This window comes from Miniopterus schreibersii, assembly GCF_964146895.1.
Source record: "Miniopterus schreibersii genome assembly, chromosome: 3".
NCBI lineage: Eukaryota > Metazoa > Chordata > Mammalia > Chiroptera > Miniopteridae > Miniopterus > Miniopterus schreibersii.
The window spans coordinates 84,412,479-84,429,969 of record NC_138103.1 but is presented as its reverse complement, the minus strand read 5'-3'; the positions used below and the strand labels follow the sequence as shown (position 1 = coordinate 84,429,969).

The 17,491-nt window shown below is 39.4% G+C and overlaps 1 protein-coding gene across 1 annotated transcript in view; it reads left to right on the top strand.

Moving 5' to 3' along the window:
* DNAH5 (dynein axonemal heavy chain 5) overlaps positions 1-17,491 on the top strand; it is a 165,414-nt gene that overhangs the window by 110,470 nt on the left and 37,453 nt on the right. Inside the window, exons 56-63 of the mRNA XM_081133505.1 lie at positions 3,551-3,782; positions 4,938-5,052; positions 5,310-5,486; positions 9,093-9,296; positions 10,895-11,074; positions 14,439-14,576; positions 16,390-16,525; positions 17,082-17,398. Coding sequence (XP_080989631.1) covers positions 3,551-3,782; positions 4,938-5,052; positions 5,310-5,486; positions 9,093-9,296; positions 10,895-11,074; positions 14,439-14,576; positions 16,390-16,525; positions 17,082-17,398 — 1,499 coding nt within the window. The remainder of the gene's footprint in view (positions 1-3,550; positions 3,783-4,937; positions 5,053-5,309; positions 5,487-9,092; positions 9,297-10,894; positions 11,075-14,438; positions 14,577-16,389; positions 16,526-17,081; positions 17,399-17,491) is intronic.

Below are 17,491 nucleotides of genomic sequence, written 5' to 3'. Positions count from 1 at the left end.
AATTATGGTTTTCCAATCTGTGGCATTTAAACATAAATGATTTTAATAGATTTGAGGAGCAAATATATTAAACCTTATAAAGTTTGAGAAGAGGCCAGTGATTTAAATTTTGAGTCCTATGAAAATAAAACTAAGGGTAAAACTTTAAAATTCCTTGAAGTAGGATATGAATGCAGGGCACAAAACGACAGTATTTAAGAGCTATATTAAAGTTAACTATGAAATATAATCATTAGTATGCAAGTACTTTGTAAACTATCACGCAAGGTACTGTTATTGACAAAAATAATTTCAGGTGACATCACTATAATATACCATAATTAAGATGATTTAACTTAAATGTGGAGCCCTTTCTGCCAAGTTCCTATTTCAATCATCCCTTCCTCCACAAGACAGAGATATCATTAATTCTTCCTTTGTTAATTCCTCTCAAATCTGTCCTGTTCTTTTAAGTCCCATGGCATCAACCCAAGCTGAGATTACATGGAGATTTCATTTCTGTGGCCTCAGTTCCTTTTAAGTGTTCTGACCTTCACACACACATCTATTTGTTCATTTATTCAGAACATATTAACTGAGCTTCATGCCATGTATTTGAGCCAGGCCTGTTGGAGCGCCAGGCAGCCTAGTTTCTTCATTCCAGATTCTCCTCCCAGCAGGCTCGTTCACAGCCTCCTACATGATATGCCTCATCAATTTTACCTCCAGTATAGTCTATCCTCTGGCTTGAAATCTGCGCACCTCACTGCCTGCTCGACACGTTCTCATGGGTGTTTCACAGGATCCTTGAACTCAGTAAGTCTGCAGTGGAACTGGTTCTCCTCTGGCCTCTGCCTCTCAGGAAGTCCCAGCATCGTCCGTCAAACTGCAGTCGAAGCGCTCTTGTCTTTAGCGCCTCTCACACTTCGACTCTCAGGTCTGCTCCATCATCAAGTCATGTCAGCTTTATCTTCCAGATGCTAGTGGAATGAAGCCAACTCTTTCTCCTTCACTGACATCCTGGGCCAAGCAATCACTGTCACTCACCTAGAAAACCCAAATAGCTTTCTAATGGCCTCTCCTCCTCTTTCACCTGTCTCCCATCCATCTCACGTTGCCGACAAAATAATGATAAACATACAAAGCCAAACAAATTGCTGCCTGTGTAAAACATTCCGTGTCCTTCCATTGCTCTTAGGAAAAAGGCTATGATCTCTCGTGTGGCCTTCAAGGCTGGAAAGAGCTGGCCCTGCTTACCTCCCCAGCCTCACCTGAGGTCACGTTTTCTTCCTGCTCTGTTGTTTTTGGTCCTTGAACATGCCCCCTTTCTCCCCTTGCAGTGCCTTCCACCTCCCCTTCCACCCTGCATTGCCCTCCCTTTGGATAATGCTGGCTCCACCAAATGTCACTTCCACTGGGAAACCTCCCCCTGTCCCCCCCTCCTCACACCCCCATCACAGAGCCATTTCTCAGCACTTTGTGCTTTTTCTTGCTGGGACTAACCACGATTTGTTATTTATACACTTAGTTGTGTGATTTGTTTGATTAATCCTTATGTGTTTTACTAGACTGAAAACTCCGTGAGGTCAAGGGCTGCGTATCTCCTGTTCAGTTTTGGTAGCTACCAGTGTCTGACGCTTACAGTGCTGAGTGCGTGAGTGAGTCTGTCAGAATTCATCATTCTTCCACAGTGTGGCCATAACTTGCAGTCTTCTCTGAACCAATACAAAACTTCTTTTTTTTTCCCCCTGGTATAACTCATTTGTTTGTCCTCTGAACATGCTTCATTCATCCTTACTCTTCCATACATTGTCCCCCTTATCAAGAATAGTGTCATCTTTTTTGTTTTTCTAAGTTCCAAAGCTTAACCAAGACTCTTCACATCTTTCAACCCTCCTTTGTTCACTTAGAAAAAATTTAAATTTCCCCGCTTTCTCAGACCTCCTATATTTATAGTGCTTATATTTTATATAATACATCTGAGTATTTAGATCTTTAACGCTTTTGATAGCCAGTAAGCTTTTGTGGTTATGTCTGTAATCTAGTCTAGTAAGTATTTACTGTGCTAGGCATAGTAGTGGATATAATAATTATAAGACATGAGACATAGCTCCTTCCTCTGATAAATATGAAATCTTGTTGGGAAAATGAACATCTATACACCTGTGAAAGAATTTGAAAGAATACTACCTGTGGGTATTGGAAATATACTTAAGACACTTCAGAATTTAAGTGTTTTTTATTCTTTTTAGAAAATTAGCAGCAAGGTTTCTAGAAAAAACTATTATTTAAGTTGCCTTCAGGATTTTAATTCTGAATTAATTATCTCCAGTCACATTAATAAGGAGATACATCGTTTTGTTTGTGTTAGCATATTTCATTTAGATTAACTAAATATTTCCCATAAAAATACTAAATTATTGTGTATTTTTCTAATTGGTTAATTTATATTTTATTATTTAAGATGCATTTTATTTTGTACACCATGAATGATATGCAAAAACCTGTACATATTTAATGTATACAACTTGATGAATTTGGAGATAAGTATACACCCATGAAACCATTACCATAATCTATGCCATAATAGTATCTATCACCTTCCAAATTTCTTCCCACCTTCTTTAATTATATTAATATAATAATAATTATTTTATGGTGAGAACACTTAACTAAGTGTTCTCTTAGCAAGATATAATCTCTTAGCAAATTTTACGTATACAAACAGTGTAGTTAACTATAGGCACCATGCTGTACAGTAGGTCTCTAGGACTTACTTATTTTGTATAACTGAAACTCTGTTCTTTTTGACTAATACCACCCAATTTCCCCGTCCTCCCAGCCCCTGGCGCCATCACAGTGGTGGGCGTGTAGCAGACACTTAATATGTATGTGGTGATTGATTAGCTCTGACTTCGTGGCCTATTCTTATAATAGGAAATGCTGTCTTAGAATTGGTCCTGTGTTTGGCACTGTTGGGAAGATAAAGGCCGACAACGGGAGATTTTTACCCAAACATTTTTAAATGATGCTATAAGTTAGAATTGACTATAAATGACTAACTGCTACATTTAAGAACAAAGTTGGCCCAGGAATAAAAACAATTTAGTGGCGAACATTCCACATGCCAAAATGCAGTCAGAGCAGGGGGGAATTAAGGGTTTGACAGGTTCCGAGTCAAAAAATGAATGACATTGTTAAACAGGAGTACCAGGTGGGCGCTGATTTCTGAGTTATTTGTACCACTTTTGTCCTTATGCAAACCATAAACCAGGCTGGCTGCTGACCAGAACCTGCAGCTGTGTAGAAGAGACTTCTTTGCATAAGAATCAGGAAACAAAGAGGGATGATAGGCTTCAAGTCTGTGATAGTTTTGTACAGGAAAGGGAAAATGAAATTATTGATGTCATAGGCTTGGGACCAAAAATGCTCACTTACAGCTATCTAGTTGTGGCTATAAAAATGCTTTGGAGTCCTAAGAAATGTCTGCGTCTTTAAAAAATGGCCAGTTGACTTTCACCATTGTAATTCACGTTCATATTTCATGTGCTGTCGTCTTTATTCCGTCCAGTGTCTGAACACTTCCTCTCTTCCTATGACATTGACTGCAGTTTGGAAACCAAGAAGGAAGTGGTCCAGTGCATGGGCTCCTTCCAGGATGGGGTGGCTGAGAAGTGTGTTGATTATTTCCAGAGATTCCGCCGTTCTACCCATGTGACTCCCAAGTCATACCTCTCCTTTATTCAGGGCTATAAGTTCATATACGGAGAGAAGCGCGTGGAAGTGCAAACTCTGGCCAACAGGTGAGTGTGAAGTTCAAATACAGTTATTTTAAAGCACTGGCTTTCAATGGGAGGGCAAATTTACGCCTAGTGAACATTTTTGTTTGTTAAATCACAGGTGTTGGGGGCGTGGAGCAGTGCTTCTGGTATCAAATAAGTAGAGGCCAGGGCTGCTGCTAAACATCCTCAGTGCACGGGACAACCTCCACATCAAAGAACTCTTCAGCCCCAAGTGCCAAGGGGGCTGAGGTTAAGAAACCCTCCTCTCAAGCCTGTTCAAAGGATATGGTTGCTAGGGGCTTTATTCTTGCCCAAAAGGATAAAATGTTGCCAAGTGTTCATGTGGCCAACCATTTTGTCTAATGGTGACTGACATAATTATAGAAATAGTAGGCCTGGGAGGAAGCTGAGGACCCAGACAGCCCACCCTCTTTCCTCTCGCCCCTCTCTGGCCATCCTTCCCGAGCGTCTGGGATAGTCTGACTGCTGCTTATACTCGCTGCATAGAGAATACCCTACTTTGCTGAAGTTTGTTCCAAATTTCACTCTCTGCCCTGCTCTTTTCTGACCACTTACATCTTCCTTCTGAATATGGCCAGAATCCGCCAGCGTTGTCACATGAAGGACACTTGAGTGGGTGATTGGACTAAATGACTCTGAGGGCTCCAGTCTTTAAGATGAATTACTTTAGGCTCGGGCAGGCAGCTAGTCCCTTCATGATGCTGTTCTGATGGCTTTAAGTTCATTTCTCCTCTTGATCCCAGATGTTTCTTCTTTTAACCTCATTGGTCTCTTTCGAAAAGTGGAAGCCATTGATTTTCCTTCCTCTGTGGTAGCTCTTCAAGCATTTGAGGTCCATTGTCATTTAGCCAGCCTTCATTAAGCATGCTACTTGCATGATACAGATGCGAGACCCACTGTTGCTCCTCTTGTCATGCAGAATATTTTTAGCAGGCTCTCTCTTCCCACACACAGTCTATGGAAAACACACAAATGTCTTCAGGCTGGAATCAAGCCTGGGCCCATCCCCTTCCTGCCAAGCCCTGGTGGGTTTGCTATTTGCATATATACTCAATTCTTCAAATATGGCCGTTTCTATCTATAGTAGTAGACCACTGGGAAAATGTGGGCAAGTGCTACAGAATTAACATTGCTCCCTTGGATTTTGAATCCCAGAATGAATACTGGATTGAAAAAGCTGAAAGAAGCTTCGGAGTCTGTTGCAGCTCTGAGCAAAGAACTGGAAGTGAAAGAAAAGGAGCTCCAAGTGGCAAATGATAAAGCTGACATGGTGGGTGGACATTTACACGTGCACCCATTCATTCTGAATTCCCAGTTCACAAATGTTACTGGTGCGTGCAATAGCTGAGAAGTTACAGCCGCTAAAGTATAAATTACTTATTTCCATTACCATACAGTACTCTTAGTTTTATGTATGAGAGGTTGTATAGGTGGACAAAATCAAGAAATCAAGGCAAAAATGTGCATTTTCGGGTGGGTCTTTGGTGATTTTTGACGAGGCACTTTTTTTGTTTTATGTTGAATTAGGTCTTAAAAGAAGTGACGCTGAAGGCACAGGCTGCCGAAAAGGTCAAGGCTGAAGTACAGAAGGTGAAAGACAAAGCACAGGCCATTGTAGACGGCATCTCTAAAGATAAAGCCATCGCAGAAGAGAAACTGGAAGCAGCCAAACCAGCATTAGAAGAAGCAGAAGCGGCCCTGCAGGTAAGTGGGTGACAGCAGATGTCAAGCGCAGGGCCGAGGCGGGTGACTAAGAAAAGATGAGTAGCTACAAGAAGTGCTTCAGACCAAAGCTCTCTCCACGGGAACAACTTCAAGTGATGTTTTCCGCTCGGAGATGTTACAAGCTCTTTACAGATTTCGCATGTGCTCCTTCACGTCTCATTTCCTCACTCGTGATTGATCGATTGATGGGCAGTGTCATATCATGGCGGTCAGGAGTCCTCGGTTCTCACTTCCACTCTGTCACCAGTAGGTGATGTGACATTGGGAAAGCCACAAAAAATTGCTCAAATGTCATTTCCTCACTCATTCCTTGAGGACACTGGAGTGGGCCTGTAAGACATGAAGTTCTTTGAGTTTATCTTTGAATTATCCATTTGAAGAACTACCGATCTGAAGTAGTTCATTACGTTTGAGCAGGCTTCCAACACAGTCATTTAATGCAAATTGTGTGGCAAATAGTGACATTAGAAAGGAGGTTGGGGGTCTGAGGAAGTATGAGGTTAGTGAACTGGACAATATCCTAAAGGGCTGGCCCAGTTATGAAGGCTCCATTTAAGATGTTTTTGGCCTCAATTTAAGGTTGTGTTTATTTCAGCCTTACTCATCTACTGCCTTATGTTATTGATTCCTAGCCCGAAAGGCTTCTGGAGAAAGGGAACACTGCTGACCTGTCCACTGCTAATTCAAGTTCCGTAACCTCACTTGAGCATGCGTCATTATTTGATATTGTAATTATTATTTTTTTTTACCACTTCCTTAGCACCCCTCCTGAAACACTTCTGAATCTTTTTTGATCCAAGTTAAGTGTTTAAGTTCTCTGAGTCAATATGTAACACATTAATTAGATTTTGCCTTCACTCTTATCTCTTCAACTTTTTACACTATGCTCACATGTGACATGTCTTTCCTTGTTGCTTCACTGTTCCACCAGGCACTGGCTAAACTGTCTTCCTTAGACCTTGAAGTCCTCCAGGGTCTTCATTCTGTCAGATTGGCGAGCACGTCATCTCTCCTCCTTAAGAAAACAACTTATTTTATGATGGATTTGCAAAAAGCTGTATATATTTAATGTGTACAACTCAATGAGATTGGGGACAAGTGTACACCTATGAAACCATCAACACCACAAGGCCATAGAAATATCTATCTCCCAAAGATTCCTCCTGCTCCCTTTAATAGTATTATTATTATTATTATCATCTGTGGTAACAACACAACATAAGATCTACCCTGTTAACAGATTTTAAGTATATAATACAGTACTGTTAACTGTGGGCATTATGCTGTATAGATCTCTAGAATTTATTTATCTTGCATGACTGAAAATTTGTACCCTTTGGCCATCACGTTCGCATTTCTCCTCCCCTCCCCTGAGCCTTTGACAACTACCATTTTACTCTCTTCTTCTATGAGTCTGACTATTTTAGATTCTACATGTACATGAGATCATACAGTATTTGTCTTCCTGTGTTTAGCTTATTTCACTTACCATAATGTCTTCTGTGTCCATCATGTCATAAATGGATCTCTTTCTCTTTTTTAAGACTGAATTTTATATATATACAAAGCATTTTCTTTATCCATTTATCCATCGATAGACATTCGGTTGCTTCCATGTCCTGCCTATTGCGATAATGCTGCAGTGAACATGGGGATGCAGACATCACTTCCAGATCCCAATCCTGATCCTCCCCCCACCTTTTTTAGGCATGTTGGCTTCTCTGAAAGTGTCTGATCAACAGAAAGAAGACAGTTACAGTGTAAAGAAATTCCTACACTTTTACTGAACTCACTATACCTAATGACATCATAGGAATCGAGCATATAGCATCTCAGGCCTTGCTTAAATACCTGTATTTTCCTAAGACTTAAAAGGTTTAGCATCTATTTTAATACTATAAAGGCCTTTTCAGTATCCTCCTAATTTAGGGCTCTCTGCCACTAAAATATTCTGCATTAGGTAACAGTCAGTGCAGAAGTGTGTGGGAACAGGGGTAAGACAAGGGGGGTGTGCAAGATGGTTTCAGTAATTTCTTTTGTTGGTTCTGCCTCCATCTTATTGTCTCTTTGGGAGCTTTTGAAATCTTGAAACATGGTACCACCAGTGTATAAAAAGAAAGTTCCATGTACATTCAAATTTTAACATTTTGGCATCAGGTTACATAAATCGATACAACAAATAAGGTAACATCAAAGAATGTGTCTTCCTATCTCAATGCTAATCTAACAACATAAACATACAAAATGTCTCCAGATGTTAAATAACTTACATTGCAGTGATGCATGGGAAGTATATAGTGGTCACATTGCTTTGCCTGCTGAGAAAAGAGGATTTCAGTACTTAGCTGAAATAGGTTGAACTTCATATGTAACCCTCTCCTCAGCTCCTTTTACCTGGTTCCTTAACATAATGAGCCCAATCCTGTTTGAAAGTTCCCCTTTCTAAAGCTAAAGTAACATAAGCATGTTCAGCTCTTATACTTTATATAACTTGAATTTGGCCCTTCTTTCCCCATTGGCTGCTATTATATTTCTTTCCTTTCTTTTATAGCCATACATGTCTCAACTAAAGGTCTATTTGCCATCTCTAGTTTGTTTGTTTGTTTGTTTGAAACCACTAATTCTTCATTTCCAGCTGTCTGGCTTTCACAAATACTAGTTTATTGAAACACATCTTTACAGAGTATATAGTTACAATTCCTGCTTATCAAGTTCAGTGGTTTTCTTCTTTCCTTTCTCAGTCCTTGGAAAAAAGATTATTAGCTGTGATGAGAAGGTCATTGGGTATCTTCTTTTAGCAGGCGGGCTGCAGATGCAAAGAAGATAGAAGGTTTTCAAGATCTGGAAGGAATGGATGTACACTGTTTATCTGGAAAGGGGACTGTATCAGATTCTTATATTTAATATTTACCAATACTTATTCCATAAAGAGATTAAGAGATAGAACAGTTATTATCAACCACAACTGTCCTATGTGACTATTAAATAATTTATGTCACAAGAATCTCCATACTGGAAATGGAACAGAACTTTTCTAACAGCTTAGTGAAATTCTTATTGCTCAAGTTCTGTCACTTAAAGGTCAGTTTCCAGCTAAGAAACCTCTAATTATTCAATCTGTCAGCCCTGGGGCTACCTGCTAGTGTTAGTCCACTGTGACATGTCAGAGTTGCTTAAGAGAGAGGCAGATTTTGACCTACATAACTAATGAGTCAAAAAGCACTGCAAACACTGGAGTTTTCCTGGGTGAGAATCCCTGGTATCTACATAAGTGCTGACTATCATTTTTTCCTTTTAGGTTACACTCTTCTGTTTTCTGACACTAAGTGGTCTGTACAGATTTAGGGAAATGGCCCCTCTTTATCTACTCAGCAGTGTTTCTCTCCTCCATGTCAGTGTGAATTGTAAACATTTGAACTTTTGGGGACATGGGTTTCTTTGGGATTAAATATGACTCTAGCTCCCATGATTGCATCTAACTTAAAAATGCTGTGTTCCTCTGTCAAAATCGCAGCATCTAGAGATGAAAGGTATGTCTGCACTTTCTCGTCTGAGACTGGACGATAACCTCCTTTCCTCCCCCAGACCATCAAGCCTTCTGACATTGCCACCGTCCGCACGCTGGGCCGGCCCCCTCACCTCATCATGAGGATCATGGACTGTGTGCTGCTGCTGTTTCAAAGGAAAGTTAATGCGGTGAAAATTGACCTGGAGAAGAGCTGTACCATTCCCTCCTGGCAGGAATCTTTAAAACTGATGACTGCAGGCAACTTTTTACAGAACCTACAGGTTGGTAGTTCAAATTTTTGTTACTTTATAGAATTTCTTTATATATAAAATATGAGTAATGTATCATTTATACGTTTGCAAATATCTTCTCCCACTTTCTACCTTAGTTCATTCATTCCATTAATGGTGTCTTTTGATAAGCAGACCTTAAGCTTAATGTAGCCCAGTTTTTCAATATTTCCCTTAAGTGTTCTGTGTGCTCTGTTTAGGAAATATTTGCCCACCTCTAAGGCAGAATAAATACTTCTGTGTTTTCTTTTGGAAGTTTTATCTTTCATATTTAGATCTTGAGACAACTAATTGGGAATACCTAACCCATATCCACTTCCCAAGTGATAACTTCAGCACTGTCTTTCATTCAGTTTTTAATTCAGCATTTTGCCCAGTGGCTACTGTGACTATATCATCTTATAGCAGCTATAACAATAAGTAGCTTATGCAACTAGTGGGCCACACAGACTTGTCCCAGACACTTAAAATATGATACTCGATGATGTAAGTGCCAGTGTGAAGGAGTAACACGCTGAGTGGAAAGGAGGTGGTGGTGAACTCTGGATGCATTGGAATGGTAATGGTGACGTGAGAGTTATCACAGATAAATGTGGCAATGGAATCGAGTCCCGGCAAGTGACTCTGGGTCCCTGTATTGTGTATCTGGTGGCAGAGCAGATATATATCTTGGAAGCTCCCTTGTGTTTGCTTTTTGTCACCATCAAGCTCCCAGATATTCTTCTGATTTTTCCTCCAGCTTCACTCTTTTAAGCCTCAATAAAGAACCCTGTGTTCAAACAGGTCTGAATGGGACTATGTTCTACCCTACATTACGTATCTTCTGTGAAGGCTTGTTTCACTGAGTTATTTAGGTGCTATTTTTTCTATGTGGAAAACATTTAGTTATCCTCTTTTGGATGATCAAACACCACTTTTAAAAGGTCTGATTTCATTGTTTGGTCAGTATTTTCTCTTGATGCAAGAAGGCATTCTTTATCCATTTTCCTACTATTTAAAAAATTTCATTCCTCCAGAAGATAACAATCCTCTCATACTCTTGATAGTTCTATGATTAAAAATTAATTCATCACCCTCAAGGCCTAATGTCTAAGTTATTATCTTCACATTTCAGGCGAGTTTAACAGAACCTCTGCCTGAATGTATTAAGGATTTAGTTGCTGCTAAATGCTAAATATATATGTCCTTAGGCTAAATATCCCTCTGTGTATTTGTTTTCCATTGTTGATTTTATGGGTTTGTAAGTCACCTATTTAGGATTAATGACATGAAAATTTTATTGCTTCTGAAATTCTAATAACCACATTAGTGTTCATCACTGAAATAATTGCCTTCTTCCTTGGATCACAGAAAATTTATTTAGGGTGAGTTGGCATATCTTGTCCACAGAAGATAAAGTGCATTCTGACTTCTTTACTGTCATCGCTCACTCTGCTTTCACCTCTAGGACTTTTGCCTGATATCCCCAAATAGTGACAGAATGTGACGTGATTCACCCATTTCAGTGTTCAATAGCATTGTGAGCGTAATATGAGTATGAATTTTCATGAGAAGTAGTATTTGACTTGATTTCACTCCCTTTTGCATAGCAATTCCCAAAAGACACCATCAATGAGGAAGTGATCGAGTTTCTGAGTCCCTACTTTGAGATGGCGGACTACAACATCGAGACGGCGACGCGCGTGTGCGGGAACGTCGCCGGGCTCTGCTCCTGGACCAGGGCCATGGCCACCTTCTTTTCTATAAACAGGGAGGTGTTGCCTCTGAAGGTAAGCCCCCGGTGGGACTGCGCCGTGCGCACCTCGGAGGTGTCTCTGGGTCAGCCGGTCCTGCCTGTTCACATAGCACAGGGCCTTTCGGCCTTCCACATTATTGTCCTCAAGTCCACGGGGACCGCGAGTGATGCAAAGGCTGCTTCTTCCCTGTAATCCTACTCCTATCAGAATGGTGTGAGCCTTTAAGCATGGACTCTCTGCAAGGGAACTAAGCCCATGTGGGCTGCTGGGTAGTTTCCTACACATTGTCAACTTCAAAAAAAAAAAAAGAAACATAGGAAACTATAGCCCAGAATTCCCTGATAATGTCCAAGGTCTTGTGCTGGGAAATCCTATGAAAGAGGCAGGGTTGACACACAGACACTGGGGACTGGTCTTGGTTGCAGGGCATGACGCAGTATTCCCTCTCCTCTACTTGTCCCTCAAGAAAGAACCTGAATATTATCTCTTTATAATTTAATGTCATTTGAGAACATGACTGTGTTTCCCTTTGAGTAACTGCATTTCTATGTTTCATTTGTACACAGCCCCCCACCATTCAGCGACAGTCTGCAGCAGATACAGAGGCATGTCCATGTTTTGAAAATGGGACACCGATGTCTCAGAAATCATACCTCATGGCTTGGTTAATTGTTTTGCTTTTGTATGAGTCTGATCTCTTTCAACCATCAACTAAAATCCATTTACACTTATAAACTACCTGGGGAACGTAATAATCATGATAGGAATAATCAAGAGTAGAAAGAAGATAGTGATTGAGTTGCAAGTCCCATTTTATTTTCTAATTATTATCACACCAGGACCATTTATTCAGTTGTGGAACCCTTGCTATCCTAGGGAACCTGTAAAGAAAAGAAACTCATATGGCTCAGAAACTTTTAGGGCAAATAATGAATGTGCCATCTGACATTATGAATTTGGGGACCATTGCAGACTCCAGCATGGTTCAAAAAATAACATTCTGATACTGACTGAATTATAACCACTATCTCAAATAAAAAGTACAAGGCAACCTTTGCTAATTTTTCCAGCATTCATATTGTCTTTAAGGAAATTATAGGTGAATTCATGATGGATAGTTTTTATTTTGTTGTAGTTATTTTCAATAAAATGAGCTGAACTCAGTACGAAATAGTGGCATTCTGAACAAGGCTTACGTAAGGCTGAGTCTCCCCCACCCTGATCAGCACATTTCAGCCTCCACCTCGCCCCAGGACAATCTAGACCCTACAGTAGGAAGTGAAGAGAACGCCATCAGAAGTGGGGACCTTTTACCTGCTCCCAGAACCCGCAGTTTCCCTTCCTGAGAAGTCTTCCTGTTCTGGAGTGCCCTCTTACATTCCCAGAGGCACCCAGCATCTGGGAACATTCATCTAGCCGGGTCCCTAATAATGGCAGAAAAATAAGCAGAGCCACGTAGATCCTGCACATTCACTATGTGGGGAGAAGCAGAAGACCAAGTACAAGTTACCGCTGGGCGACTTTGCTTAATATGTGAAGAAATACAGACCTAGGCCTCTAACTTCTCTGACTCCTGGAGGGGCTTCTCTCACAAATTTCTGCTTCCTAAGTGAGGACAGATTAAGGACACTCATTAAACTCCAGTTGAAACCTCTTAAATGCTAATTAGTAGTGGAGACACATAGAGGCCATTCTCTTTTATCTTACAACCCCTATAAATGGGCCAACTGACTTCCAGAAGTGAATAAACTTAAATATTAATTTTAACAATAGCAATTTAGATTCTACTCAACTTCATTATAATGAGATCTCTCCTTGAAAACTATGAAAACCCATAAATATCAGTTTGACTAAACAGAACATTACAACAGTAAAGCCTTGAATATTGAACACAAGTAGTAACAATAAGGTCTATTATTTACTGAACTCTTGTTGTGTGTCAGGTCCCAGACTTGGGTTTTTACATATGTTATCTTATTTAATCACACACACACACACACACACACACACACACACACACACACACACACACGTTATCTTATTTAATCACACACACACACACACACACACACACACACACACACACATCCTAGGAGGTAGTTTTTCAATATCTTAGTGGAGAAACTGAGGCTCCCAGAATTTACGTAACGAATAGAGTCCTGCAACTCCTAGGTGAGCAGTTGGATTTGAAAGATTCTATACATTTTAGTTAGCAACTTTTGAGCTTCATTTAAAAATTTTTTTGAGTCCTAGAAAATATTCAAAATCTTTGGGGCCGTAGTAGTTTGACATTATTGGGAAACTTAGTGAGTTGACACAGTGACCTTGCTTTCTTTCATGTTTAAACCATAGTAAGAGGTGCAGCTTTGAGCAGAGCTGAGAAAAAATATATTCTGAGAGTCAGTTTATTTTTGAACTATAATTTTTAAACCATGCTTTTGCCTGTCATTGGTGCTAGTCAGGTATGGAACTCTGACTTTTCCTTAAAGGATTATTCTGCCAAAATTTAGGAGTCTGAGGTTTTCAGATAGGAAAATAATTTACAGCAAAAGAACAATTCGAGATAATTTTTCTTCTCAAACATTTTAGAAAGAACATGGCGTTCATAGTGAATCTCAAAAAAATTGATTTCAAAAATTTTTCAAAAGAATCTAAATTCCTGTAAGCATGGACTATTTTCTCTACCTCATCTTTTGTTAATATTACTTTTGATTATGTCTGTTGAGTCTAACTTGGTAGCTTCCTTAAAACAAGTATTTTTAATTGGTCACAGCTCAAGATAGCAATTATTTTTTGAAACCAAGCAATGTATGAAAATTACAGGAACAACATCAAGACCACCACTACCCACAAAACCTAGAACTTTATATTCAGTGAACAGTATGTCCCATGCTTTGTCTTATTTTCACATCCCCATCAACAGTGGTCTGTCCTGCCAGGCAAATGGTTTCAAATACAAAAGTGTTTTTTTTCCCTACAGTTCTTAATATTACAGTGTCCTTGAATTTACTATATACATCTAATATTGCAATGTCTTGATCTAGGGATTGGCAAACTATGGCCCACAAGCCAAATCTTACCCACTATCCTTATTTGTATGGCTCATGAAATAAAAAAATTTGCAACTTTAAATAAGTAACTCAACAATAGCCTTGATTTTACCCAAAGCCTAAAATATGGGGAAAAAATGCTGATTTCTATTCAAATGAATTCTAATTTTCTGCTTGTAAACATTTATGCCAAGTTCACATGAAGATTTGGTTTTGACTTAACGTAATTTGAAAAGACCTCAAGGATGGGACAAGGAAAAGGTATCACCATGAGACGTAGCTGAGTGTTTTCAGACTGAAATGTCCGGTTTGCGGCCCATCCCCTGCCTCCTGTGTGTCCTGTGCAGGCCAACCTGGTGGTGCAGGAGAATCGCTACGTCCTGGCCATGCAGGACCTGCAGAAGGCCCAGGGGGAGCTGGATGACAAGCAGGCGGAGCTTGATGTGGTGCAGGCGGAGTACGAACAGGCCATGGCCGAAAAGCAGGTGACTGCCCCTGGCTTGGGAGGGACTGTCACACTCTTCCATGGTGCGGCGATCCCTGCATGCCTTTCTTGCTGTCTCTCTGCAGAGGTTTGGTTTACAGCAGGATTCACAGAGTTTATACAAATACAAACTCACCACATCATCCCTCACTAAGCCCTGGAGTTTGTTTCTAACAGACACTGAGGACCCCAGGTGAGACCTCAGGGTGTTCAGCCGAAACAGGAGTCCGCCCTGGAGTGTGAACATGCTGAGTTTCCTTATAGCTGGGGAATATTACAGGTCTTGTGTAGCAGTTTTTCTTATGTTTTTCAAATCATGTCTCCCCACAGTATCTGATTTAATCTTTGAATCCATCTTTTAGGTAGGCAGAATAAATGTGCTTTTGTAAAGCACTGTATTGTGTTATTACTACAAAAGCAATTCATGTTCCTTATGGAGGTTACACACAGGTACCCTGGAGAGGACCACTAGAAGTATTTTGCTCTGTGTCACTTCATGTTTGAACAGATGCCTCAGATTACATGTGTTTTTAAATCCGCTTGAAACTGTAATAGACAGCTCTACATACTGCTTTATAAGTTGAATTTTTAACTTGATATATATCATGATCACAAATTTTTATAAGGTAATTTTTAATGGCTTCAGAGTATTTCTATTCACAACATACCATAGTCTATTTAAATAATCCTCTATTGTTAGACATATATTATATACAGTTGACCCTCAACAATGTGGGTTTGAACTACATGGATCCACTTATATGTGAGTTTTTTTCAATAAATACATACAGTACTATAAATGTATTTCCTCTGTCTCATGATTTTCACAATAACATTTTCTTTTCTCTAGCTTACTTTATTGTAAGAATATAGTATATAAAACATATAACATATAAAATATATGTTGACTTTATGTTATCAGTAAGGCTTTCTGTTAACAATAGGCTATTACTAGTTAAGTTTTTGGGGAATCAAAAATTATTATGAATGTTCAGTTTTTCAGGGAGTCAGTTCCCCTAACCCTTGGATTGTTCAAGGTCAACTGTATATGCTAAATATATATAAATATTATGTAAATGTATATAAATATTATGCCTGAACTTCCAGGGACTGGTTACACAGCCAAATCCTTATCCATATCCATCATTTCACAAGTATACATTTTTGTGAGTAGAATTAGCTGTTGTCTCTTAAACACAGAGAGTCAGAACCATTTGTTTTTAATAACTAAGCACCCAGTGGCAACAGTTTGTGAAAGTCAGGTTAAAGGTCTTTTATTGACTCAAGGAGCAGCAGGGAGGGACCTGCTGAGTCAAGTGTGGCTGAATTTGTGAAGGGACTTGAGAACACCACAGTCTGAAGATAATCTGAAGTTTCACTAAGAGTGAAAGGAGATGTGCTGTAGATAAAGCAATAATGATGTTTAACATGAGAAATTGTTATAATTTTAAATAGGGATACGTATTTCTTTGTTTTTTGTGCTTTATGATATTAGCATGTATGCTTGTATTTTATCTATACTTTCCTTTATAGAGAAATCATAAATGATGCAAATTTCCATGATCTCTCAGTTATTAACATTTAGGGAGGGTCTGACCAAGTAACTCAGCCCCACATGAGGAATCCATCTGAGTGCCTTAAAGACAGGCTTGGGCAGACACAGGCACATGGGAATTGAGTCTTAGGCCTTCTATGAAATGAATGGCTCACATGTCTCAGAAAGGCAGATAATATATAATGTTTTAAATTGCATTTTTGAGCCAGAGGCTGCATTTACCTGAACAAAGTTTTCTCCTGGTTTTGACCCCTTTTAGACCTTGCTTGAAGATGCCGAGCGGTGCAGACATAAGATGCAGACTGCCTCCGTGCTGATCGGTGGCTTGGCAGGAGAAAAAGAAAGATGGACAGAGCAAAGTAAAGAGTTTGCTGCACAAACTAAAAGACTTGTAGGTATGTAGGTTCATTTATTACCAACGTTATGTGTTGACTTTTATAGGGAGTTAGCAGATTTAAGCTTTAATCTCGATTACTTTAAAGATCTCTGTGTGTGTGTGTGTGTGTGTGTCTCCAGTATTTCAGAAGAATGAACATTGATTTGACATCTATGCAATCCTTATTAGATGTGTCAATGACCTTTAAACCTCTTATTGTAAGGACCCTTTTGAATTCTCCTATGAGTGAATGGTGATATTGACCAAGGTCACTTTGAATGGAGGCTCTTTCTTCCAAGTTTTGTATCTTAAAACTCAGAAGTCATCCTCTCACATCCAACAAGAGTCAAAATGCTCTAATTCTTAATTATAGCAGCCAATCCTTGGTGGACCATTTGGACCCTGCTTAACAATGAACCAAACTACTGCTTATTCATTAAGACACAACAACATGTGGTTACAATTTGGTTTCTGGAATTTAGTTTAAAAGAATTTTTTTTTCTCATTTTTAATATTCTACACAAGTATAAGGCTAATCATAAAGTATTTCAGTGGTGTTTTGTTTTTCATTTTAGGGGATGTATTGTTGGCTACGGCTTTTCTGTCTTATTCTGGTCCATTTAACCAAGAATTTCGCAATCTGCTGTTAAATGACTGGCAGAAGGAAATGAAAGCCCGGGAAATTCCATTTGCAGACAATCTGAATCTCAATGAGATGTTGATTGATGCCCCCACAATTAGTGAATGGAACCTCCAAGGCCTGCCAAATGATGACCTGTCCATTCAGAACGGAATTATTGTCACAAAGGCATCTCGCTATCCTTTGTTAATCGATCCACAGACTCAAGGCAAGATCTGGATTAAAAATAAAGAAAGCCAAAATGAACTCCAGGTAATTTGGTTTGGGCATATTTATATTACTAGTCAAGTTTTATTGCCCTACATCAACAAGTATCCAAGAATAATGAAATATTTGATATGTAGA